A 27,404-nucleotide genomic window follows, 5' to 3' on the forward strand; every position below is an offset into this window, starting at 1 on the left:
ATAATAAAAGTCCTCTCACCCAGGAAGCGTTTCACTTCCCTTAGCTGAGCCACGCTCCAAGGTGCCGAAGCCTAATTGCTATCCACTCTCACCAATCCGTTACCAAAATGAGCATCTACCTGCTGCGAACGTGGCGGTGACACTACTACAGTTCCCAGCCTGCCTCCAGCCAGCCCTCGCCCGCCCCCACTCCTGGACTCCACAGGCCGTGACTTGTAGGCCCAGTCCACGGCTGGCGGCGGTGCGGGACTCCTGAAAACTGCTTCTCTTCCCTAGTAGGCGGTGAGACCGCAAATTCCAGCAGAATCCTACTCTGATACACTACTGCTTGCCCCGCTCTGAGTCGCATTCCCTCCTTCTGAGGAACCAACTCTCCTCGCGACGCTACTCCGACCTCTGAGATCCCTGAACGGGGCCACGCCCCGGAAGTGGAGTCAGGTCTCCAGGCCGCCCGCTGAAGTGCCTTCCAGCCACTCCAAGCGGGCCTGGGGCCGGCAGGGCGGGCTTGGGGGCGTGGCCGGGAGGCGGGCGGGGATGGATCAGCAGGCGCGGCGCTTGGGGCGGAGCCGCAGCGCGAGGCCGCGCATCTGGGTGGCGGCGGGGACGCGCCCGTGGGGAGAGGCGGCTGCGGCTGCTGGCGGGGGGTGGGGGGGAGGAAGAACCGGGAAGGGGGGGCAGGGCGAGCGGAGAGCTAGCTGTGTTCCTGAGGCGGCGGCGGCGGCGGCGGCGGCGGCGGCGTCTCCGACGGAGGAGGAGGGCGGGGAAGGAGGATGGAGCAAGCTGGGGGTTGGGGTTGGCGCTAGCCGCAGCGGCTCGCCTGGTACTGTGGGAGAGCGGCGGCTGCTCCTGGAAGTTGTGGTGTCGGGAGCCCAGCCGGTGCCGCCGCAGCCGCCGCCTAGGGCAGTGGGGAGGAGGAGGGAGCCGCGGGGCTTGGCGGGGGTCGGGAGGGAGGGACGTGCTGGGGAAACGAGCTGGGGAAGACGGAGCGGGCTCTGCGCCGGGCGGGCGGGCGGCGGGGGGGCCAGCGACCGCAGCCGGGGGGACGCGGGAGGATGGAGCAAGTGGAGATCCTGAGGAAATTCATCCAGAGGGTCCAGGCCATGAAGAGTCCTGACCACAATGGGGAGGACAACTTCGCTCGGGACTTCATGGTGAGTCTCTCCCCTCGCTGTCGCCTTGTCTCGCCGGCGCCGGAGCCCATCGCCGCCTCTCCCGGCCGGGCCGCCAGTGCTTTGTGTACCTCTGTGAGGAAAGGGGCGGAGGGGGCGCGCACCAGCCCGGTGGGCCGGGTGGTCTTGGAAGCCGGCGGGAATCGAGAGCGCCTCCCGCCGTGGCCTGCTTTCTTCTCCCATGTTCGCGACCCCCGCGCGGGCGCCCGGGGCGCGAAGGGAGCGGCCGCGCGGCCGAGCCTGCAGCCTGCACCGCGGCTCGCGACCACCTATTGTTTACCCGGCCGGGAGCCGGAGACTAGTGAGGTGCAGGCCGGGGGGTGCTCGCGTTTCCACATCTCCCCGCCCAGTCCGCTCCTCCCAGGAGGGTCGAGGCAGGGTATCTGGCTGTGACCGGGAGGAGTGCAGATCGTGGCTGACAGAGGAACGGGGGAATTGAGGTTGGCACTAACTCCTGGGATCCCTTTGCTTTAGCTGGTCTCAAAGCGGGCAAGGTAGGACTTCTGCCGTTTCTGGGGTCGCAATCATGATCTCCAACGCTTGGGAAAGGATTGTCCGTAAGGAATCTCATGGGTTTACCTAATTTCCATTTACCCGCGTCCCGCTTCTCCTCTCCTGAGACCCAGGTTTAAGGTGATCTTGGGGTCCGGTTCAGGGGATAAGTGTGGGTGGGGGGATTATCCTGAAGGAAACCGACTTCGGACTCCCCAGGGGATATAGCCGAAGGCGAAGGGGATGTGACTATCACTTCCTATCCGGGGTGGGGGTGGGGAACTTGGGAACAATAGTCCTGGTGGGGCGGAGGCGTCGCTACGGGCCGAAGCCCTGAACTGGGAGATAACCTTCCCAGCGCCCCCCCCCCCCCCGCCTCCGCCACCCCCCACTTTCCGCCCTCTGCTTGTGCAAGCAGGCTTGAGAGGAGGTAAGGTTAAAAGTCTTGTTCATGAAACTGCTCTAGATACACTATTGCTCTAGCTCACTATGAGGGGGTCAGATCCGAAGGCGTGGGACCAGAAGTCGACTTCCTATGTTACCCACCCCCCCAACCCCCGCCCCTTTTATTTTTCTGCTGGACAATGTTCCCTCTAGGGTTGTTTCCCGGCTTAGGAGGCGGTGGTTGCGGCTGCTGCTCCTACGGATATTGCGCAAGACTGGGGCGTTGGAAACCCTGTAGGTCTGGGGAATGGAAAAGGAAGTGGGACTTTGGGAAGTGGTTGCTCCTTAGTTTTGGCGGGGGTTGAGAAGGGGAAATCAGCTAGGGAAAATTTTTATCCTGGGTAAGGTACACCTCCAAGAATAATCACTTAACTCTGAAACCTGATTATGAAAAGGATACACAGTTAATATCTGTAAAATGAATGGGCAGCAGACATTGGCTAGTTTTTATTTTTTATTTAAAAAGTACAGTAGTTTTTATGGTGGAGGTGATATGACTTAGTAGTGAATACTTTTTCACGTTTTAAAGAGACCTGTCCAGTAAAGCTTAGCGTTAAATTTTTAACTGCTTATAAAATAGGTCCTTGACCTTACACAATATTATACTAGTATCGTTGAGCTTTGTGATTCCCGCCTCCCCAGACCAATAATTGAGGATGGAAGTAAAGTTTTCTCAGTATCTTTTGAAGATTGAAAATATAAGTTAAATAATCTAACTTATTCCTTATTAAAAATAAAAATATTGCTTATATTTAAACATTTGCTCTTGATATTTAGCCTATGTATTTTTGAAAAATTACTTTTTGATCTGAAAGGGTTAAGGAAAAGAGGGTATTTTCCTTTTTTACTATTGAACTTTAATTGTCTTAGTATCTTTTGAATGGTGTCATTTACAGCAACTGGATGCAGTCCCCTTTTTACTACTTTCTAGCGAAAGTAGAAGAAAATACTTTGAATATTTAAGGCGTTTAAAACTAGCTTTTTTTTGTTTTTGTTTTTGAGCCGAGTCTTGCTCTGCGCTCTGTAGCCCAGGCTGGAGTGCAGTGGTGCAATCTCAGCTCACTGCAACCTCTGCCTCCCAGAGTCAAACGATTCTCCTGCCTCAGCCTCCCAAGTAGCTGGGACTACAGGCGCAAGCTACCACGCCCAGCTAATTTTTGTATTTTTAGTAGAGATGGGGTTTTGCCATATTTGCAGCCTGGTCTCAAACTCCTCATCTCAAGTGATCCACCTGCCTTGGCCTCCCAAAGTGCTGGGATTACAGGCGTGAGCCACTGTGCCGGGCCTAAAACTAGTTTTTTACCATCTTATTTTGGTTATGGAAGAAGAGATGGTGTGGTCCCTGGTCATTTCTTGTTTGCATGCTAGTCACCTTGTTATCCCTAGGCATATACAGACAGGGAGGAGCATTGTTTGGTGATGTGGGCCATCAGGACAGGTGCCCAGCCTCTGAACTCCTGTATTGGAGAAGTAGCCTTAGGGTTCATGCTTTGGGGATGAGTCAGGGATTCCTATTGGAGAGTTCATTTCTTTCTTTCTGTGTCTCTCTCTCTCTCTTTTCTTTCTTTCTTTTCTTTCTTTTCTTTCTTTCTTTCTTTCTTTCTTTCTTTCTTTCTTTCTTTCTTTCTTTCTTTCTTTCTTTTTCTTCCTTTCTTCCTTTCTTCCTTTCTTCCTTTCTTCCTTTCTTCCTTTCTTCCTTTCTTCCTTTCTTTCCTTTCTTTCTTTCTTTCTTTCTTTCTTTCTTTCTTCCTTCCTTCCTTCCTTCCTTCCTTCCTTCCTTCCTTCCTTCCTTTCTTCCTTTGTTTGTTTGTTTGTTTGTTTGTTTCTTTTTCAGATGGAGTCTCGCTCTGTCGCCCAGGTTGGAGTGCAGTGGTGCAATCTCCGCTCACTGCAACCTCCACCTCCCAGGTTCAAGCGATTCTCCTGCCTCAGCCTCCTGAGTAGCTGAGATTACAGGCGCATGCCACCACGCCTGGCTAATTTTTGTATTTTTAGTAGAGATGGGGTTTCATGGTATTGGCCAGACTGGTCTTGAACTTTGATCTGACTGACTTTGTGATCTGCCGCCTCAGTCTCCCAAAGTGCTAGAATTACAGGCATGCGCCACCGAGAGTTCATTTCTCAAGGACTGAATGAGTTTCCTTTTTCTTCCATGATACCTAGGTATAGCTAGGTGATTCTACACTGGAGATTTGATGACTAAGGCTATTCTTTTATAGGGCTTGGTTTTTTTTTTTTTATTTCCTGACTTGATAAGCAATAGCTGTAATTAAGGCAGCTGGTAGTTGGTGTTGCTTTTTCCCCTGACTGGAAGGCTGGAGAGGAACTATGTTCCCCTGGCATGGAAAGAGAAAAAAAAGATTAGCTTATAGATTCTAACTATTATTCTTAAATTCTGATGTTGATTAAAAATGCATTTTAAAATCTTAACATTTTATGACTGAGCCTTAGAGTTAATGTGGCTGATATAACTCTGTTCCATTATAAAATAATGTTTATTCCAAATTTGGAAATTAATAGAATAATAATAATGCTTTACACTTAGACCACAGTTCAAATGAATACTCCACTTGCCTGACTCTGGTGACAATGCTCTTTTTGCTCTATCCAGCCGTCCTATAGTCCTATCATTTAAAGGCTACGTCTGTTAATATTTTGTTTTGTTTTGTTTTGTTTTGTTTTGTTGTTTTGTTCTGTTTTTGAGATGGGGTCTCACTCTGTCACCCAGGCTGAAGTGTATGGTTGCGATCCTGGCTCACTGCAGCGTCAGCCTCCGTGGGATCCCACCTCAACCTCCAGAGTTGCTGGGACTACAGGCCCGCCCCACCAAGCCCTGCTGATTTTTGTATTTTTTGTAGAGACAGGGTTTCCTCATGTTGCCCAGGCTGGTTTCTAATTCCTGCCTCAGCCTCAAAGTGCTGGGGTTACAGATGTGAGCCACCATAGCTGGCCTACTACTTGGTGACTATTTTATATCTTAATTCCATTTCTTTGTGGTTGAGTATTTAGGTCATTCTACTTTCTGCTGTTACATATAATAATTTTGTGATTAAAATTTTTGCAAAACTTTTACATTTTTCACTGTTGCATAAGATAGCTTCCCGGGAGTACTAGGCAGAAGTATATAAACATTTAATACATGTTCATAAACTTGAAAAAGTTTTGTCAGTTCATACAACTGTCAGTAATGTATGAGTGTTCATATTATAATTTTCTTGATCTTTATTTGATGGTTGAAAACTGGTATCTTGTTTTAACTTGAATTTCTTGATTACTATTGAGGATAGAAATTTTCCACCTGTCATTAACTATTCTATGAGTGTCTATTACTGGCCTTGGTTGTGCCCCATACTGTTAAAGAAGAGACAACTAAGGTACCCAGACTGTATAGAACTTTGTTTCCTAGATAGTTATTTGCATGTTGAAAACATGCTAATTTTGCTAATAAATTAGCAAATAGCTAATTTGTGGCTGATCAGAATTTGATCTCAATTATCTCTACTTTTAGTATTTACAAACTGAGAGATAAATGTATAAAGTAGAGTGGTGCACATTCATGTTTCACAGACCTAGGTTTTACTCCACACAGACTCCCTCTGATGACTGGGGGTTGGGGAGGTGGTCCTGGACCATACTTTGAGAACCAGTGAGCTAATACATGGTAAATGATAAAGGTGATGCTGGGAAAGTTAGAGGTCTTTTTGTGAAGGATCTTATGTCTATGCTATACTTAGATTTTATTCTACAGACCGATAATAGCAATTCTGGACAGTCTGCATTGTAACTCCTAGAGTCATGGAGAAAGTAGGGAGGTGTTAAGAAAATAGACATGCTGGCCCACTACAGCGTCATTCCCCCATCCTCGCCTTCTCCAGCCTGCTCCTTGAGTTGTACTCTGAACCTTCACTTACTCAGATAGGTTCTGGTAGAAAAGGTGAGAATCATTAGTCTGGGCTTCTGGAGCACTGCTGAGTCGTTTAAGAAAGGTAAACAATCATTTGTGTTTTACAAAGTTGAGTCTGATGGCAGTATGAAGAGTGGCATTTTGGAAGCTGTCGAAATAGAAGAAGTGAGATGTGAGGGCCTAAAGTGAACTGAGATGGGGAAATAGAGTATATAACACATCTGATAAGAATTAAGAAAGGAGTCTCAATGATTCATTAGATGGGGGTAGTAAAGAAGAAAAGAGTATAGTATTATGACTTGCAAAATGTCTAGCTTGGTATCTGTCACCCAAGGTAGAGAATACCATTTGGTAGAATAAGGAGTGAGGGAGGAGAAACAAGTAGAGGAGACCAAACAACATTGTAGGAGGAAGTTTCAGGAGAGAAGAGGATACATTTAATTTTCAACATGTGAAAACTGCGCGTTGCCTCTGAGACATCCAGTAAAAATGTAGAGCTTAAGATTTCTGACAGGATGGAGTTAAAGATGTAGGCATCATCATATAAGCATGTAGGAGATAGTTGACATCATGGGAGTGAATGAGCTTATTCCAGCAAACTTATAGAGTGACCAGCTTTAGGTTGAAGAACATCAGTCTTAAAAGAACAGCCAAAAGAAGGATATACTAGTGATTGTTCCTGAGAAGGAGTGTTCAAGAAGGAGGGAGGAGAACCAGAGATGTCAGAAAAGCCAGGGAGAGTTTCAAGAAAGGAGTTATTACCAGAGTCAAATAATGCTGGGAGGACCGGTAAGGTGAGGTTGAGAAAGTACCCATTCCATTTGGCACGTAGGAGTGCTTTGGTGACTAGAAAAAGCAGTTTGGGTTGGGGTATGGGAAGAAGCCAGATTGTAGGGTAAAGGGTGGGTTTAGCGTCTTTCCTTTTTTTTTTTTTAACATTTTGAAAGTAGAGAGTAGGAGCTAGAGGAAGACTGGTTGAAGGAGAGTGTGCCCCTCCCACTGCCTTTTTTTTTTTAAGAGAGAACTAGAGAATATTTTTCATATTATTTCTTGTCTATGTGTATATCCTCTTTTGCCTGGAAAGATATTATGTTGCAGTCTTGATAAACATAAAAATTTTCATCATTTGTTTATTCAGTGTTGTGGCTTGCAGGTTTAAAAAAATTAATAATAGCTTTATTGAGATATAAGTACCTACCATAAGATTTACTCATTTAAAGTGTATGATTCACTAGTTTTTTATTACATTGATGAAATTATGCAACAGTCACCACAATCAATTTTAGGACATTTTCTTCGCTTTCTGTACCCATTAGCAGTCACTCCCTGCTTTCCCACAAGCCCCAAGCAACCACAAATCTACCTTCTGTTTCCATAGATTTAAGTATTCTGGACATTTTATATAAATGGAATCATACAATATGTGGTGTTTTGTGACAGACTCCACCTAACATTATTTCAGGTTTCATCCACGTTATAGTATTGATCAGTAGTGCTTTTGGCCTTTTTATGGCTGAATAATATTCTATTATATAGATACCACATTTTGTTTATCCATTCATCATGTTGATGGGTATTTGAATTCTTTCCACTTTTTGACTAATGTGAATAATGCTACTGTGAACATTTGTGTACAAGTTTCTGTGTGGACACATTTTCAGTTCTCTTGGGTATATATCTAAGTGTGGAATTGCTCAGTCACGTGATAACACTATGTTTAACATTTTGAGGAACTGCCAGACTGTTATCCAAAGCTGCTGCACATTTTACATAAGGAGTACACGAGGGTTCCAGTTTCTCTACATCTTCACCGATATTGTTGCTGTCTTTCTGATTATAGGCATCCTACTGAGTGTGAACTGGTATCTTCTTGTGGTTAGCTTGTAAGATTTTGTATGTCGTAATTTGTCTTTAAAAACTAGAGTGAAATATTTTCTAGTCCTTGCATTTGAGCTAATCTTAGTGCTTACCCAGTGCCACTGGTTTAGTAATATGGTTTTCTTTTCCATCCTTCGATGAGTATTCATCTAAACATATTTATATCTTAACTAACTTCAGAAGTGGAAGTGAACTTTTAAGTAACTCTCCAGACATGGTTCACTGAGACAGTAAACTAAAAATTTAAGCGTTCTCAAGAATGTTTTACTGTATTTACTTTCAAAATATATTAACTTTTTTCCATCAATATTTGACATTTAACTTGGAAAAAGGATTTTTAAAGGATGAAATTGAAAGTAAGACATTAACATTTAGATGGATGTAGGTTTTTTGTTCATATGTTAAATACTTCTGTGTTTCTATAGCACTCAGTTTGTTAGATTCGTAAACATTTACATTTCTGTCTTCCCCAGACTGAAAACCTCCCAGGCTAGAGAATGGGACTTAATTATCGCCGTATCCCCATTGCTTAATATAGTGCTTGGCATTTAATAGGTACTAATGTCCATTGCGTGTGCAGACATTGTAGACAAGCTTAATGCTGTAAGACGGATTTATTCTTCAGGTGAATTCTTCAGTGGTCCAAAGGTTTGTCTTTTAGACGGCCATGAGAACTGCTTCTTCCCCTCCTACACAGATATATTCACGTAACTCTAGTTGTATTTTCAGTATCCACTGAAAAAGAAAATACAAGAGCTACATTGAATTCAAATATTTTAAATAAATATGATTTTATTAGCTGCAATTTCTTAAGGTAACTTCTGTACTTGTGCATCCTATACCCCATGGATAATACTTTGTTGATATTGTCTTAGAGTATTAATAAAATGTCTTCTTTTAAACTTTTGGCTTTGGACTTAATAAAATCAAGATATCATGTCATCAGTATCTCTTCAAAAATGGTGAATTTGTGGACGTTTAGAGAGTGATTATAAGTGATATCTATTGTTCTCTACTTGCCTCTAGTTTCTTTCCTCATCCAGTTCATTCAATATATCATATTCACTTTCCTAAAATACCACTTTCAAGTGGCGGCATCTGTAGGCTAATGGAAACCATACTGGTTGTACAATCAAGAGATGTGGGCTGCACTGGAAGCATGGTTTAATTTTTATTATAAAAAATATAAGTTAAAAGACTCATTGTTCCCTTTTATGACCATTACAATTATTGGAAATTTTAAATGCATATTTTGAAAGTCAATTCAAAACATCTGATCCAAGTGCTGCTTCTACATCACCTGGAAGCTTCACCCAATTTTGTAACTTTGGTCCTAGTTGAGAATCACAGGTCTATAGGATAAAGTCTGTACTGCTTAGCCTGGCATTCCAGAACCTTCTTAACATAATGTCACATTACCTTTCCAGTGTTAAACTCCTATACTCTGTGGTATGTATCCTTTCTTCCCTTTGAAGTAAGCTATTCCTGGTCCTTGAGCATACCTACTAAATGAATGAAATCTTGCTGATCTGTGGTTGTACTGTTGAACATACTTTTTCCCTCAGAAAGCTTCCCTTTTATTTATTTATTTTATTTATTTATTTTTTGAGATAAAGTCTTGCTCTGTTGCCAGGCTAGAGTGCAGTGGCACGATCTCAGCTCACTGCAACCTCCGCCTCCTGGGTTCAAGCAGTTCTCCTGCCTCAGTCTCCGTGTAGCTGGGATTACAGGCGCCTGCCACCACACCCAGCTAATTTTTGTTTTTTTAGTAGACATGGGGTTTCACCATGTTGGCCAGGATGGTCTCCCCTTTTATTTTATAAACCAGTACTTGGAAGATGAAAAAGCTAAAAATTTAAAATGACTTCACCATGTTCACCAAAAACTTGGAAGCAAAAATGTGATTAATTCTCACTTTCCAGAATAAAAATTTAGTACAGTTTATCTTAAAGCACCTTTTCAAATCCTTTGTAAAATTTGATCTTTAATGCCATAAGAAAAAAAGCCTTTCATTAGATTTGAGTTGAAAACTTGATAAGGTAAATCAGGTGATATGCAATTTCTAAACCACTAGTCTTTTCCAAATATGAGTTGAACTCCTCTTCCAGCATTTTATATTTCGTGTAGTATTTAAGTTTTTTTAGATTCATGCAGTCAAACCTTGACAATTATCTCCTTCCTTCTGACATCACACAAAAATCTTGTTTTCATTTATACAATATTGTAGGGTCTGTGGCTGGCGTATGGCAGATATAAGAAGCAAACAGTAGTTGCTTCCTGAAAGTTTTTTTTGGAGAAAGTGGAATGTGGACTGTATTAGTCCATTTTCACACTGCTATGAAGAACTGCCCGAGACTGGCAGTTCTTCATAGAATTTATAAAGGAAAGAGGTTTAATTGACTCACAGTTGAGCTTGGCTGGGGAGGCCTAAGGAAACTTACAATTCTGGTGGAAGGCAAAGGGGAAGCAAGGCACCTTCTTCACAAGATGACAGGAAGGAGAATGAACGTCGGAGGAACTACCAAACATTTATAAAACCATCAGATCTTGTGAGAACTCACTATCAGGAGAATAGCATGGGGGATTATAATTACACAGGAATTATAATTCAAGATGACATTTGGTGAGTACACAAAGCCTAGTCATATTGTGGACCATGTTAATCTCAGAGACTTTGAGAAGTGTGCTAATATCTACATTTCCTGTAATAACTTTTTTTATATCTAACCGGCATTTAAAAAGAGATTTTAACAACATTTGAGTGACTGCCCTGATAGGCTCTGAAGGAACGCAAAGATTTGTCTCTGTCATCCATCCATGGTCTCTATCATTTATCCATTCATACAGAAGGTATTTATGGAGATAACAGAGTGCCCACTATGCCCTAGGTACTGTGTTTTTGAATTGGCAGTTGAAAATATGGCAGTCACTCTCTTCAGGAAGTTTACTAACTGAAGAGACTTGTGAGAAGCAGCAGGACTTTTCCTGGGGGCAGTGGGTGGGCTTCAGGGGAATCTTTGAACCCTTTTAAATTATATGTAATACTTTTTGTGTGTAAGCCCATTTTAGGGGGAAGAAAGTTCATAGCTCTTAGTTTCTCAAGGGGTTTGGGTCCCAAAAGCCTTAGAACTTATAGACTAGTGGGAAGATAAGGAGTTTAGGAGCTATACAGTTATTAATTTCTATCCTGGCCCTGCTGTGATTCTGAGCAGATTATCTAGAGAAGTTGGGGCTGTAATACATACCTGGAAAGAACAAGATAATATATGTAAAGTTTCTAACGTAGTACATAGAAGATAGTTGAAGGAATTTGAGATGACATATTGCTCCAATGGAAGTATATTCGGAATTTAAACTAGAGAGACAGGAGAGCCTAAATCTGCCTGAATAGATCATGGACAATTTCCACAAAGATGCTACATTTGAGCTGGTTTTTGAAGGAAGAGTTTGTCAGGTGAACTAGGTGAATAAAAGGCAACAATACTTTCACAGACTTGGAGATAAACAGAGATAGAACTGTGAGTTTTAGATGGGAAGAACAGGGTCAGTGTGTCTAAAATAAGCAAATCTAATGTACCCAAATATAGGATTTCCAAAGGAATATCAGCTTAAATGCTATTTTGAAATTGGCCTGTGTTTCTGAGTGTTTTGATGAGGAGTGTTTTGATGTTCCATTATTATGGCATAGTTGTTTGCTCTTACAGTAGGACCTTTTAAAAATTGAGTCCTTGTCACATGGTAAATGTTCTTAAATCTAGTAATTTTACTTTATTTCAGGTATATAAAGTTGTACTCTCTCTGTTTACACAGTTCTTAGATGACTAGATTAGTGTTTTTCATTGGCATCTATCAGATATGTTAAAAGTGCCCTGTGGAAAGAAATTACATTTAAAAAGCCTTCAGGACTAAGGCAGCTTTTTTATAATGGTGGGTCTCTTGCTTAGTTTGGATTCCTCAGCAAATTGAGCTTTCCCTAAGATGACTCTGAAGAGGTTTTAAGACTATGCATCTGTGACCAGAACCAACGTGAGAAAGGAAAGGAGTTCTAGGTCACATGCTACAAAACCATGAAGAATAGCTTTTCTAGACACCTTCTTCCCCATTGTGTATGTTGGTTTTACTCCTGAAGTCATAAACTCTTTAGTGTTATAAGGAATATAAAAACTGTTTAGAAATTAAGGAGCTTATTACAGGTCTTGCCATAGAAAGGTGGCAGAACTGGAGAAATTAGACCCAAGTTAGGAAAGCAGATGCTTTTTCTATGATATGATGCTGCTTAGGCCAACATTTTCAGTCTTACGGAAGAAGTCAATAAAGCCCCGCCCCCTGCCCCCCAAAGTAGAGCATAAATATCCTCAAAATTACCAAAAAAGTTTTCTGTCAGTATAGATTTTTGGTTGCAGCCTACTCTCAAAGTAGCTTAAGTGAAGAAAGAATTCGTTGAAATGGAATACTATCCTTGAGCAGGTTGAAGCATCAGAACCAAGAAATAGAGAGCCTGGGTGACTCCTCTCTCCATGCCAGCCGCTGTGTCTTTCTATGGTTTTCTAGTTTCCATGTCTCTGGGGCTGCTTGGATACTTCTCTTTGCTTCTCTGTACACTTGCTTTACTCTTCTCTTACCTCTCTCTGCATTTTGACTTTCACTGTTTTGGCCTGCATGTGCTGAATAAAGGCATCCCTTATGGTAATCTAACCTGTCTCATTCACTTTTATCTCAGATTATGGGAAGAGCTCAGAATGACTAGAATTGCTACATCTTGTTTTCAATTTCCTGAAGAAAATAACCAACTCGCCAGTGAGATGGGTGTTGCATAAGGTGGTGAGCTTATTCATATGTGTATGAAAGGAAGGAACTTTTTTTAGAGAAAGGAAGGGATGGCTTAATAACTAGGCAGGCAGCCCAAAGAGTGTCTAGTAGAGAATCCCTGAAGCAAAATTGAAAAAAAAAATTACTATTTTAAGGTTTCAGCTCCATATGAACTCCACCCACCTTCTTTCAGAGAAGGAAAAAGAAGCACAAAGAGTCCTTGTGACTTGAGAGAACCATTTGTTGGCTCTGGCAGAGCATTATTTCACATTTACAGTTAGACATTAAACATCAGGCAAAATTTTAAGGTTTCTGTGTAGCAAACTAAAATTAAGATTATCTATAAGCTGCTTATTTATGGTACCTAATATTTAAATTATAATTTTCCAATATTAAAATATGGAACCTTCTTGCAAGGAAATCCTGTTTTAAAGTTTGGGGTTTTGTTTTTTTGTTTTTGTGTGTGTTTTTTTGTTTTGTGTTTTAAGAGATAGGGTCCTGCTTTATCGCACAGACTGGTGTGCAGTGGTGTAATCATAGCTCACTGCAGCCCTGACTTCCTGGACTCAAGTGATCCACTCGCCTCCCTCCTGAGTCGCTAGGACTACAGGCCTATGCCACCATGCCCTACTAATTTTTTTACTTTTTTGTAGAGATGAGGTCTTACTATGTTGCCTCAGCTGGTCTCAGACTCCTGGCCTAAAGTGATCCTTCCATCTTGGCTCCCAAAGTGCTGGGATTATAGGTGTGAGCCACTGCGCCTGGCCCTAAAGATCATTTTTATCAAAGTAGTCACTATGATTTACTCCGTGATCATATGTCAGAAATATATCACTATCTGAAAAACTTAACATATTTTCTTCATAGTAGATTTTGCATTATTAAAATTAACCTAACTATAGTTCTTTTAGTTCATGAATCATCTAAAATTTATGTGTTACTATATTCATTGTGTTTGCCTGTCTATTAGCGTGTCTGTCTTTGCGCCTGTGTGTCTGCCTGCCTGCCTGCCTTTGTGCCTCCCTTTGAAATTCTATTTGCCTAGTCACCTTTCTCTACCTACTCTGTCAGTTGGTTGTCTGTGCCCAAGATTTATTAATGTGTGTTAATAATGGATAGCAGAAATAGACTGGAAGGTACTTTGTAGTTTAGAAATGTCCTGTAACTTACACCTAGTTGTTTGTAATTCATCTAATATAGTAAATATATTCTACAAGGGGACTTCAGAAAGCTCATGGAAAAATGGAATTAAGTAAATAAATGTTATTTATAAATAAATTTGTAAATAGATTAAAATTAAAAATATAAAGTTTATTTCTCAACATAAACTCCATCACTTTACTTTTATAAGTGATGATACACCAACCATTTTGTTTATCCCTAATAACTGAGGGTCCTAGAAATGTAACCATTTCAAAGCAGTTTTTTTTTACATTATTAACTGAAGAGTAATGAGTGCCCTTTAAAGATTTTTTTGAGATTGGGAAACAAAAAGAAGGCAGAAGGAGCCAAATCAGGACTGTAAGGTGGATGCCTAATGGTTTCCCATCTGAACTCTCACAAAATTGCCCTTGTTTGATGAGAGGAATGAGCAAGAGGCATTTTTGTGGGTAGAAAAGGACTCTGTGGTGACACTTTCTCAGATGTTTTTCTGCTAAAGCTTTGGCTGACTTTTTCGAAACACTCTCATAATGAGCAGATGTTATCTTTCCTTGGTCCTCCAGAAAATTAACATGCATAATGCCTTGAGCATCCCCAGAAACTGTTGCCATGAGCTTTGCTCTTGACTGGTCCACTTTTGCCTTGACTGGACCACTGCCACCTCTTGGTAGTCATTGCTTTGATTGAGTTTGTCTTCAGGATCATACTGGTAAAGCTATGTTTCATTTCCTGTTACAATCCTTTTAAGAAATGCTTCAGGATCTTGATCCCACCTATTTATTTATTTATTATTTTTCATTTTGTTTTTGAGACGGAGTCTTGCTTTGTCACCCAGTCTAGAGTGCAGTGGCACGATCTCTGCTCACTGCAGTCTCCATGTCCCTGGTTCAAGTGATTCTCCAGCCTCAGCCTCCCAAGTAGCTGGGATTACAGGTGTGCACCACCACACCCGGCTAATTTTTGTATTTTTAGTAGAGACAGGGTTTCGCCATGTTGTCCAGGCTGATCATGTTGTCCAGGCTGCACTCCTGACCTCAGGTGATCCACCTGCCTCGGCCTCCCAAAGTGCTGAGATTACAGGCGTGTTTAAAATTTCCATTGAAAGCTCTGCTCTTGTCTGTAGCTATCTGGGTGCTATGGTTTTGGCACCAGTTGAGTGGAAAGTTTGTTCAGCTTTAATTTTTCAGTCAGAATTGTGTAAGCTGAACAACTTAAGATGTCTGTGGTGTTGGCTATTGTTTATGCTGTTAATTGCAGGTTCTCTTCAGTTAGGGCACGTGACAAGATGAATTTTTTCTCAAAAATCAATGTGGATGGTCTGCTACTACAGGTTTCATCTTCAGCATCACCTTGTTCTTTCTTTAAAAGAGGCATCCATTTGTAAACTGCTGATATTTGGGGCATTGTCCCCATGAACTTTGCTTCACCATTCTTCCATCCAAGCTTTACCATAAATTTGATGTTTTGTTCTTGCTTCAGTTTTTTAGCAGAATTCATGTTGCTCTGATAGGGGTTCTTTTCAAACTGATAACTTACAGTTCTTAGTGCTTCAAATGAGATCCTGTTCATCAAACATGTTATAAGAAGTTAGTATGAGTTTATTTTGGTGCAAAAAACATTGAAATCCATGCATAGTTTTTTTCATGGTACATATTTTCCATGAACTTTTTGAAGACCCCTTGTATGAATGCCAAGGAGAAACGCAGGGTGGGTGGATATCAGTAATAGGATTTTGCAACTGAAATAATTACCATGTTCAAATATTTACCTCCACACCCATTCACTGACATTATTAGATGGTGCACAAAAGTAAAAAGTCTAGTTTTAAAAATTACTTTATAATTTAGATAGAAGATTATTAAAATTTATTTTTAAGAAACAGAGTCTGTCTCTGTTGCCCAAGCTTGAGTGCAGTGGCACAATCACAGCTCATTGTAGCCTCAAACTCCTGGGCTCAACGGATCCACCTGCTTTAGCCTCCTAAGTAGATAGGACCACAGGCATGAGCCACTGCTCCCTGGTAGATTACTTTTAAACTATTTTTTTTTTTCCCAAAAATGCAACTTAAAGTACAGGATGAATATTTAACCAGTCCATTTAATTTCTTGTCATTGCTTTATTATATGCTGTTTTTGTATTGTTTACAAGGTCTCAGCATCATATGTATATTTTCAAATATGTTCTAAAATGACCTCATCGTTTATTTCTCTAGTTGTTAAAGAAGGTATAGAGGTTTTATTATTTTTTTAAATAGGATGTAGGTTGGATTAGATCTATGAATTATTATTTTGCCTTTAAAACAGGTTATAGATAAGAGAGGGAAAGGTAATTTGGTGACACTACTGGGCAGGAGTCTTAATTATTTAAAGAGGGTGTAAACGAAGGAATGTACAAAAGTAAAAATAGGCAGGGAAGAAAAGACCTGATGGAAGTAACATATCTTTGTCATATGTTTGATTTTAGGAAATTGAGTGTCTAGGATTATAGTGGACAGTCCAATTATATGGGTTACAACAGGTATATATGTATTAGACCTGGCCATTACTTACTGTGTAATGTTGAGTACATGATTTGAACCACTCTCAGTCTTAGCTTCTTTAAAACAGAAGTAGTTTCTAATGTTTGAATTAGTAAGAATAAAGGACACAGTGTCAGATGTTGTTCTAAATAAATGATAAGAAGGAAGCATTATTAGGGCATTAAGTGAGAAGTTAAATAAATGGGAGGGGAAAAAGGCAACACCTTGCTCTTTTTCTCTTTTGGACCTTTTTGGTGACAGACAAAAAGAATGTGTATAGTATATTTAATTATCTGAAAATACAGAGTTGAGCATCCCTAATCTGAAGTTTAAAATGCCCCTACGTCCAAAATATTTTGAGTGTCATTATGGTCTGAGAGCAGACATTGTGTATGATTGCTGTTTTAAATTTGTTGAGATGTATTTTATTGCCCAGAATTTGCTCTGTCTTGGTGAATGTTTCATGTAAACTTGAGAAGAATGTGTATTCTGTGGTTGTTGTCTTATGTAGTCTGTAGACGTGCATTATATATCCAGTTGATTGATGGTGCTGTTAAGTTCAACTGTGTCCTTACTCATTTCCTGCTGGCTTCATCTGCCCATTTTTGATAGAGGAGTACGGAAGTCTTCAACTATAATAGTGGATTCGGATATTTCTCCTTGCAGTTCTGTCAGTTTTGCCTTACATTTTTATGCACAGTTGTTAGATCCATACAGATTAAGGATTATAATGTCTTCTTGGAGAATTGACCCCTTTATCATGATGTAAAGCCACCCTATCCCTGGTAACTTTACTTGCCATGAAATTCGCTTTATCTGAAATTAATAACTAGTCTCACTTCATTTTTGTGTTAGCTGATATATTTTTTTCCATCCATTTGCTTTTAATCTATGTGTGTTTGTATATTTAAAGTGGATCTCTTGTAGACAACATATACTTAGGTCTTGGTTTTTAATCCACTCTGACAATCTTTTAATTGGTACATTTAGACCATTGACGTTCAGAGTGATTACTGATAGCATTGGATTAATGTCTACCATATTTGCTACTATTTTCTGTTGCCCTTGTTCTTTGTTCTATTTTTTTTTTGTCTTCTACTCTTCTTCTGCCTTTTGCAGTTTTAATTCAAAATATCATATGACTGTCCTTTTTTAGCATGTCAGTTTTACTTCTTTTTTTTGTTGTTGTTCTTTTCAAAAGAGACAAGGTGTCACTTAGTTGCTTAGGCTGGAGTGCAGTGGCATGTCATAGCTCACTGTAACCTCAAACTTCCGGGCTCACGTGATGCTCCTGCCTCAGCCTCCTGAGTAGCTAGGACTACCAAGTGTGTGCCACCAACCCTCAAGCAATGTTTTTTATTTTTTATAGAGAGCAGGTCTTACCATGTTGCCCAAGCTGTCAAACTCCTGGCCTCAAGCAGTCCTCCTGCCTTGGCTTCCCAAAGTATTGGGATTATAGGCATGAGCCACTGTGCCCAGCTGGGTGTGTTTATTTTTTTAAATGGTTGCTCTGGCATTCGCAGTGTACGTTTCCAGCAAATCCAAGTCCACTTTCAGATAACACTGTACCACTTTATGGATGGTGAGATTACTTTATAATGACAAAATAACCCTAATTCTATCCCTTGTATCATTGCTGGCATTATCTCATTTACAAATAAATATAGACACACAAGCATACGTATTTTGAATAAACGGTCATCAGATCAATTAATAAGAAAAATAAAAGTTTTAATTTTACTTTCATTTATTCTTTCTCTCATTTCTTCTTCCTTTCTTTATGTAGATATGAATTCCAGACTAGCATAATTTTTCTTCTCTCTAAAAAATTTCTTTTAACATTTCTCACAAGGTAGGTCTGTGGCAACAAATTCCCACCCACCTCAGCCTCCCAAAACATTAGGACTACAGGCATGAACCACCTTGCCCAGCCTTAATTTTTGTTTGTTGAGAAAGTTTATTTCTCTTTGGTTTTCGAAGGATAATTTTGCAGGGTTCAGGATTCTAAGTTGGTGGGGTTTTTTCTTCTTAATAAGATATTTTGTCACTGTCTTCTTGCTTGCCTAGTTTCTGAAACACAGTCAGATGTAATTCTTATTATACTTGCTTCCCTGTAGGTAAGATGATTTTTTTTCCTCTTGCTTTTTAAACGACTTTGTGTTTATCTTTGATTTTTTTGTAGTTTGAAAATGATATGCCTACATACAGTTTTTCTGGCATTTATTCTGATCAGTGTTCTCTGAGCTGCTTGGATCTGTGGTTTGGTTTCTGGCATTAATTTGGGGAAGTTTTCAATCATTATTTCAAATATTTCTTCTGTTCCCTTCTTCTCTTTCTGTTATTACCCTTATGCATATTTATGCATATTTACATCTTTTGTAGTTGTCCCCACAGTTTTTGCATATTCTGTTCTGTTGTTTCAGTTTTTTTCTAGTCTTTTTAGTCTGCTTTTTAGTTTTGGAAGCTTTTATTGAGATATCCTCAAGTTCAGAGATTCTTTCCTCAGCCATGTCCAGTCTACTAATAAGCCCACCAACGGCATTCTTTATTTTTGTTACAGTCTTTTAAAAAATCTCTAGTGTTTCTTTTTGGTTATTTCTTTGAATTTCTATCTCTTTGCTTATATTGATTGCCCATCTATTCTTGCATACTATCTACTTTATCCATTAGAGTTCTTAGGATATTAATCATAGGGTGTTTTTTTTGTTTGTTTGTTTCTTTGTTTGTTTGAAACAGGGTTTTGCTTTGTCTCCCAGACTGGAGTGCAGAGATACAATCATAGCTAACTGCAACTTCCGCCTCCTGGGCTCAAGCAGCCCTCCCACCTCAGCCCTCCCCAGTAGCTGGGACCACAGGCATGTGTCAACATGCCTGGCTAATTTTTCGTATTTTTTTGTAGATACGGGGTTTTGTCACGTTGCCTAGGCTGGTCTCGAACTTCTGGGCTGGATACCTGCCTACCTCTGCCTCCCAAAGTGCTGGGATTACAGGCATGAGCCACCCAGAGCCAAGGTCTCAGTCTTTTAGAGAGCTTGTTTATAGATTTTGAACTATATCCTGTTTCTCAGCACCTCACCCCCAGGATGGCTTGAATGACCTATAGTTGGGTATTTTCCTTACCTGATGTAAATAAGGCTCTGCTAAAACCCCAGCAGGTTAGGCTCAGGTTAAATCATTTCTCCGTAGGGCAGACCTTGTTAAGAAGAATGGAATATTCCACCGGGCACGGTGGCTCACGCCTGTAATCCCAGCACTTTGGGAGGCTGAGGCTGGCGGATCACAAGGTCAAGAGATAGAGACCATCCTGGCCAACATGGTGAAACCCCATCTCTAATAAAAATACAAAAAAGTAGCCGGGCGTGGTGGCGCGTGCCTGTAGTCCCAGCTACTCGGGAGGCTGAAGCAGCTTGAACCCGGGAGGTGGAGGTTGCAGTGAGCCAAGACCGCGCCACTGCACTCCAGCCTGGTGACAGAGCAAGACTCCGTCTCAAAAGTAAAAATTAAAAATTAAAAAAAGAATGGAATATTCTGGTGTGTTGCAAAATGGCTCCTCTTTCTCCTGCTGCTGGAAGCATGAGGGGATTTTTCTCTTGATATTTACTGTGAGAACCTAGTAGAGCTCCTGGAGGTAAAACAAAAATGTGGGGGCCCCCTCTGATTGGGCACACTTGGAGTTTTTGTTTGTTTGTTTGTTTGTTTGTTTGTTTAGAGCGGTCTCGCTGTTGTCCAGGCTAGAATGCAGCGGCACAACCTTGGCACACTGCAGCCTCAACCCCTGGCCTCATGTGATCCTCCCACCTCAGCCTCCCTGGTAGCTGGGACTGCAGATGTAGCCACCACACCTAGCTATTTTTAAATTTTTTGTAGAGGTGGGGTCTCACTGCGCTTGCCTAGGCTGGTCTCGAAACCCTGGGCAAAAGAGGTCCTCTCGCTTCCACCTCCCAAAGTACTTGGATTGCAAGTATGAGCCATTGCACCCAGCCTCCCCTGGAGATTTTAACCCTCATAGTCGTTCCCACTGTGCCTCTAGCAATTCATCAATTACAGTTCAGGTTTCTTTTTTTTTTTTTTTTTGAGGCGGAGTCTCGCTCTGCCGGTGCCCAGGCTGGAGTGCAGTGGCACGATCTCTGCTCACTGCAAGCTCTGCCTCCCAGGTTCACGCCATTCTCCTGCCTCAGCCTCCCGAGTAGCTGGGACTACAGGCGCCTGCCACCACGCCCGGCTAATTTTTTTGTATTTTTTAGTAGAGATGAGGTTTCACCGTGTTAGCCAGGATGGTCTCGATCTCCTGACCTCGTGATCCACCCACCTCAGCCTCCCAAAGTGCTGGGATTACAGGCTTGAGCCACTGCGCCCGGCCAGGTTTCTTTTGGAGGTTTGCTGTGTGAGTGTTTCTGCTCTGATTACTTGTGATTCTCTGTATTCACCTTCTGTCTCTCCAGTTTGGGGGCAGCTGTTTGACCTGTGACTTCTCTTAAGGATCTGAGAAAAGTTGTTGATTTTTCAGTTTGTTTAGCTTTTCACTTATTCTTAAGATTGAGTGACAGATTTTTTTTTACATCTTTTTTTATTGTGATAAAATGTATTAATACAAAACATTTATCATTTAAGTGTACAGTTATGTGGCATTAGGTATATTCACACTGTGCAATTAGGAATCTTAAAAGGGAAAAGTCACATACTGTTAAAAGGGTCATACAAGGCTTTATAGAAAGGATTTTTAAGATGAGCTTCTATATATCAATTAAAAGAACATTTCAGTAGAAACATGAGAATATGGTATGATAATTACCAGAAGAAAAATGCAATTAAGTGCTGAACACAGGAAAAAAATCATCAACCTCGCCAATAATCAGAAAAATTGAAGTTAATCATTGTTAACTGTTGGGGGAGTAGCTACCAAATTTGATGAAAACTCAAAAATTGATGATAATTCAGAAATTGAGAGTAGCGATTGGGTGTGGTGGTTCATACCTGTAATTCTAGCAGTTTGGGAGGCTGAGGCAGGCAGATCACCTGAGCTCAGGAGTTTGAGACCAGCCTGGCCAACATGACGAAAGCCCATCTCTACTAAAAATATAATAATTAGCTGGGCCTGGTGGTGGGCGCCTGTAATCCCAGCTACTCAGGAGGCTGAGGCAGGAGAATCACTTGAACCTATGAGGTAGAGGTTGCAGTCAGCCGAGATCATGTCACTGCACTCCAGCCTGGGCAACAGAGCAAGACTCCCATTTCAAAAAAAAAAGAAAGAAAGAAATTGAGAATAGCAAACATTGGTAAGGATATAGAAAACTAGTGTTTCTAGGTCCATTAAGGGGAGGGTAAGCTGGTGAAGCCTATTTTGGAAGGCAGTTTGGCCACTTCTAGTAGAATTGATAAATGTATGTACTCTTTGACCCAGCATGTCAAGTTTAGGGATCTTTCCGTAAAAATACTTGCATATGTGCATAAAATAGTATGTCCAAGTATGCAACAATTTTTGTGAAACAACCTAAAATAGCTATTAGTAAGGAGACGTTACATAACTGGTTACCTAAAAGGAAATAGATGTGGAGGGGAGAAAGTTTTGCTTTTTCATTTTATACCTGTATGCAGAAAAGAGTGACATAGCAGGCCTAAGACTACTATCCTTAGAAAGGCCTGCTTATGATGTTATCCCTTGGCTGGTGTCTGGGAACTTAGACTTTTGGGAGAATTTCCATTATCCCCTGATAAGAGTGGTTCACTGTGCCCAAATTGTACAAACAATGTGGTTTATGGGCTGGGCCCAGTGGCTCAATCGTGTTGTCTCAGCCCTTTGGGAGGCTGAGGCAGGAGGATTCCTTGAGGCCAGCCTGGGCCACATAGTAAGACCTCCTCTCTACAAAATATGTTTTAAAATTAGCCAGATGTCATGGTGTGCACCTGTGTAGTCTTAGCTACTTGGGAAGCTAAGGCGGGAAGATAACTTGAGTCCATTAGTTTGAAGTTGCAGTGAGCCATGATCATGCCACTGCACTCCAGCATGGGTGGCAGAACAAGACTCTGTCTCTGAAAAACAAAAACAAAAGATAATATGGTTTATGTTGAACATATATTTTTTTTCTGGGAGTCTGGAATTTTGGTATATTGTTAGGCAGTGTGCCTGTGTAACCAGCCTCCTATAAAAGCCATAGGCACTTTATTTCTAATGCACTTCCCTTGTGGACAACATTTCACATGTGTTGTCACAACTTATTTCTGCAGGAATTGAGAGGGTCCTGTGTAATTTCATTAGAAGAGGATTTTTGAAAGCATGTGCCTAGTTTCTTCTGGACTTTGCCTCTTGTGCCTTTCTCTTTGCTGCTTTCACTTTGTATCCTTTAGCTGTAATAAATGATAGCTCTGAGTATGGTGATATGTTGGATCACTTGATATGTTGAGTTTTTTTACATGTGTGTATTATCTGACCCCTTTATTGTGCCCATTTTCCCTTGATGGTGAAAGATTGACAGCTTTCCTTGGTAACATTGTAGGTGATATAATGAAGAAGTGAATCCAAAAGTAAGTGTCTTTAGGTATGTTATTTAGGACGAGGAGATACTACTTAGGTAAATTATTTTAAATTACACTTCAGTTTTTCATTACCTTCATGTCAATAGGATGGTAAACAACAGATGTTAAATTTCAAATAGGATTTTAAGTTTATGCTCTCTAATTTTATAAATTACATTACATAAACTTAATGAACTGAATGTGAAAATAGGGTGCCAATTCACTGTGTGATGTTCTGAATGGGTTATCAATGCCTATTATGTCTAGCAGACTTGCCCTGCTTTATTGAATGTGTATTTGGAAGACACTAGGCTCTGTGGAGGAAGAAAAAGAAATAGATTATTGTCTGTGAGGCAGTGAATTATAATCTTGGGTGGTGGCAGCATTGGTAGTGATGGGATAAAACGTGTAAACATGATAGATATAAAAGGCAGGAATGATAAGTGCTATATGACTAGGACATGTTTTTGGAATATATGCCTCATTAGAGCAGGGATTTTGTCCTGTTCACCTCTGTATCACTAGCACCTAAAACAGTCCCTGGGCATAGGATAGGTTAGGTGAAGTTAATGTGAAGCCAGCCGTCATCATAAAAGTGATAATTGAGTCTGAAGAGGAAGCTCTTTTTATTATAAATATCTGAATCCAGTGTGTCAGCAAACTTAAAAATATTTTTTGGGAATATCATAACAGTTAATTCATGAATAGGTCAGAGCTGTCCAATGTTATATGAATATTGTGTGACCTGGTAATCTGAGATACTTTAACGGCACTTGCCTGCAGCTAGCTGTTCTTTTTGATACTGGATAGGACCTTTAATTCTGTACAAACAACTATAGAGGGTTTCTTTCCATTTAAAATTTTTTTTTTAAATTGTGGTAAAATACGTGTAACATAAAACCTATCATCTAAGCCATTTTTTAAGTGTACAGTTAAATAGTGTTGAGTACATTCACATTGTTGTATAACCAATCTCTAGAACTCTTCTCATCTTGGAAAGCTAAAACTCTGTTTCCATTAAACCACCCTCTTTATTCCAAATTCATTCTCCTCCTTCTTCCAACCCCTAGCACCATTCTATTACACTTTCTGTCTGTATGGATTTGACAATTCTAGGTGCCTCATATAATTAGGATTATAAAATACTGTCTTTTTGTGACCGGTGTATTTCAGTTAGCATAATGTCCCCAAGGTTCATCCATGTTGTAGTATGCGTCAAAATCTTCCTTTTTAAAGGGTTGAATAATACTGCATTGTATGTATATACTACATTTTGTTTATCCATTTGCCCATTGCATGACACTTAGAGTTGCTTCCACCTTTTGGCTATTGTGAATGCTGCTGCTATGAACATGGTTGTACAAATATCTGTTCGAGACCGTGCTTTCCGTTCTTTGGGGTATATACTCAAAAGTGGAATTGCTGAATCATATGACAATTCTACTTTTACTTTTTGAGGAACCACCATACTGTTTCCTATAGTAACTGCACCATTTTACATTTCGCAGCAGAGCACAAGGGTTCCAGTTTCTCCATATCCTTGCCAATACCTGTTATTCTCCCTTTTCTTTTTTCTTTTTTCTAAATAGAGATGAAGTTTTGCTGTGTTGCCCAGACTAGTCTTGAACTCAGGTGGCACAAATGATCCTCCTGCCTTGGCCTCCCAAAGTGTTTGGGTTATAGGTGTGAGCCACTGTGCCCAGCCTACTTTGGTTTTTTGATAGTAGCCATCACAATGATTCGAGTGGATTGCTAAGTCATATAGGAATGTAAAATTGTGTCTGTTGAATCATCTATATGAAATACTTCATAGGAACTGAAGCTATTAAGATTTTGATGCGTGTTGGAGATTATTGGTGACTTGCTAAAAGTAATTTTAGTAGGGTAATAAAGGAAAAAAATGAAATTTTCAGAGGGTTCAGGAGTTAGTGGTTCACCAGGAAGTGTAGTTTCTCTTTAGAAAGTTTGGTCAGCTGACCACAGCATTGTGGCAGTCTGGCCTTGCAAAAAATAACTTTTTTCCATATACTGGTAAATAAGTATTGAGCTCTCTTAAACTACACAAGTGACTCTTTTCCTGTACTATATTTGTTTTTGCAGAGAGAAGTGTGAATTCTGAACCTCTGCTACTAATTTGGGAGTCTTTGTTTTATTTTTGTAATTGGAGGTAAAAAGAATTGATGTAATTGTGGCTTAATATGTTAACACTGGAACTTAATATTCTCAATTTTACTGTATTTTTATTTTATTTTATTTTATTTTATTTATTATTTATTGAGACAGAGTCTCACTCTGTTGCCCAGGCTGGAGTGCAGTGGTGCAATCTCGGCTCACTGCAACCTCTGCCTCCCGGGTTCAAGCGATTCTCCTGCCTCAGCCTCCTGAGTAGCTGGGATTACAGGTGCACGTCACCACATCCAGCTAATTTTGTTTTTAGTAGAGATGGGGTTTCACCACCTTGGCCAAGCTGGTCTCAAACTCCTGACCTCAGGTGATCAGCCCACCTCGGCCCCAAAGTGTTGGGATTACAGGCGTGAGCCACTGCACCCAGCCTACTGTATGTTTTTATTATGTATTATGAGATAATGAGATTAGTGATGGATTCCTTTGTAATACTTTGGGTGTCTGGGTTTGGCAGAGTATGCCCCTATGAAGACTAAGTGGGACTATAGTGATTGTGTTTTCTTAAATCAGAGTCAGGATGCATAACCAGATGAAGGAAGACATAGTCGGGAGTCATACTTTTAATATCTAGATTTTGGAGTTTTAGGCTAATTTACTGTAGGGACAAAGTATTTGAAATTGGGATTGGCGGAACATCAGTGGAACCAGCAATTGCTAAGTTAAATATATAGAGGGACATTAGATAACAGATGATGAGGAAATGGGTAAAAGAAAGTGAGGACCTTGTGAGTTAAAACAAAAATAATCAAACCTGGAACATTTTCCATTTATTGTATTGGATATCTTCATTTCAATAAAATTAATGTATATGACAAAATTTTAATTTTACTATCCTCCTAGTTCAAGTGGGATTCTACTTTTATTTCCATAAAAATATGCTTTCGGGATAGGGAAAGGGTAAACTTGCATTATAAGTTTGTATTTTCTCACCAAGGGACAGGAGAGAAGAAAAAAAATCATTTGCTTATTGTCTAGGCTATGCAAAAGAAAAAGAACAGCCTTGTTTTTTTATTACATTTTTTTCATTTAGTGTATGATTTGCCATATTTATTATTTTAAAACATAAAGTCTGTAGTACAAGGTTTTATTTAAAAACATTCTCAAAATTAAGGACTATTGCTACACATATTCAGGGAAGATTATCTAGCTATATTGGAGAGATCTCCTTTGCTAGTAGTTGATGGAACCTAGGAATTGAACCCCAGCTTCTCTGACTTAAAGCTGCCTTATTGTGAAGTAGAAATGAAGTGTAAGCAATATATTCTTAAGTATACTGGTCAATTTTGATTTACATAGAAGACCTAAACAGTTTATTTACTCTCTACTATTTGTTATGGGGTTATGTTGATAGTAGCTAGTACTAATAGAAGAAGATATGGTCTAAATCAGGGAATTCATGTTCTATCAGGGATGGCATATGTGCATATCTAAATAATTGCTGTACACTGGGATATGTTCTAGATAAGAGGTATATATAAAGTAGCTAGAGATGAGGTATATATAAAGTAGATAGAGAGATGGTGGGCCTATATGCCAGTACTACTATCAGGAAAAATTTCATGAAGATGATTTCTGTATTGGGCTAGTAGAAAGCAGGGAGTTTGCTTGGCAGACAATTGGGGAATAAGTAAAGCATAGATTTTGACATGAGCAAAGCACAGAATCATTTTATTACCCCAAGACTCATAAGACTGGCCCTGTTTACTTCAAAGTTACTTTCTTTATTATCAATCCTGAGTTAGCTTCAAATGAGGAGGCATAGCCACGCATTTCTGAAAAAAAAAATGGGAGAGAATTAGTCTGTTATACAGCAGTGGGTGAACAGTGAGCAAAGATAGGAAGATGAATTTTGATAGGCAGAGTTGCATATTTTGCAACTAAAGGTAGACATTGCAGTTGTGTAGTTGAAAGACCCTTTGGTTATTTTAGCTGCTTATAACCATTATTGTTAGTGATGTGTGTTTTTTCTTTTTTTTGAGGTAGAGCTCTGTTGCCCATGCTGGAGTGCCGTGGTGCGATCTCGACTCACTGCAACCTCAGCCTCCTGAGTAGCTGGGACTATGGGCACAAGCCACCAGGCTCGGCTAATTTTTGTATTTTTTAGTAGAGATTGGGTTTCACCATGTTGGCCAGGCTGGTCTTGAGCTCCTGACTTCAAGTGATCTGCCCACCTCGGCCTCCTAAAGTGCTGGGATTACAGGCGTGAGCCACTGTGCCTGGCCCATATGCATATTTTTATATAAGTGTGTTTGTAAAGTTAGAGAGAGAACAGTGATAATACAGTGTTACTTTGAGACAGTGTAGTGTTACTTTGGCTGAAGTTATACTCTGA

At 40.4% G+C, this 27,404-nt stretch overlaps 1 protein-coding gene across 3 annotated transcripts in view; it reads left to right on the forward strand.

Moving 5' to 3' along the window:
• Window positions 1-783: 783 nt before the first annotated feature.
• The window catches only part of PTPN12 (protein tyrosine phosphatase non-receptor type 12), a 104,724-nt gene continuing 78,103 nt past the window's right edge, over window positions 784-27,404 (forward strand). For 2 of the 3 annotated variants that reach the window (XM_050782748.1, XM_050782749.1), the window contains exon 1: window positions 784-1,151. In XM_050782748.1, coding sequence (XP_050638705.1) covers window positions 1,053-1,151 — 99 coding nt within the window. In that variant the 5' untranslated portion in view covers window positions 784-1,052. Of the gene's footprint in view, window positions 1,152-1,534; window positions 1,664-27,404 lie in introns of those variants that run through there. The other variant, XM_050782750.1, reaches the window with a different exon arrangement.

This window comes from Macaca thibetana, chromosome 3, assembly GCF_024542745.1.
Source record: "Macaca thibetana thibetana isolate TM-01 chromosome 3, ASM2454274v1, whole genome shotgun sequence".
Classification (NCBI taxonomy): domain Eukaryota; kingdom Metazoa; phylum Chordata; class Mammalia; order Primates; family Cercopithecidae; genus Macaca; species Macaca thibetana.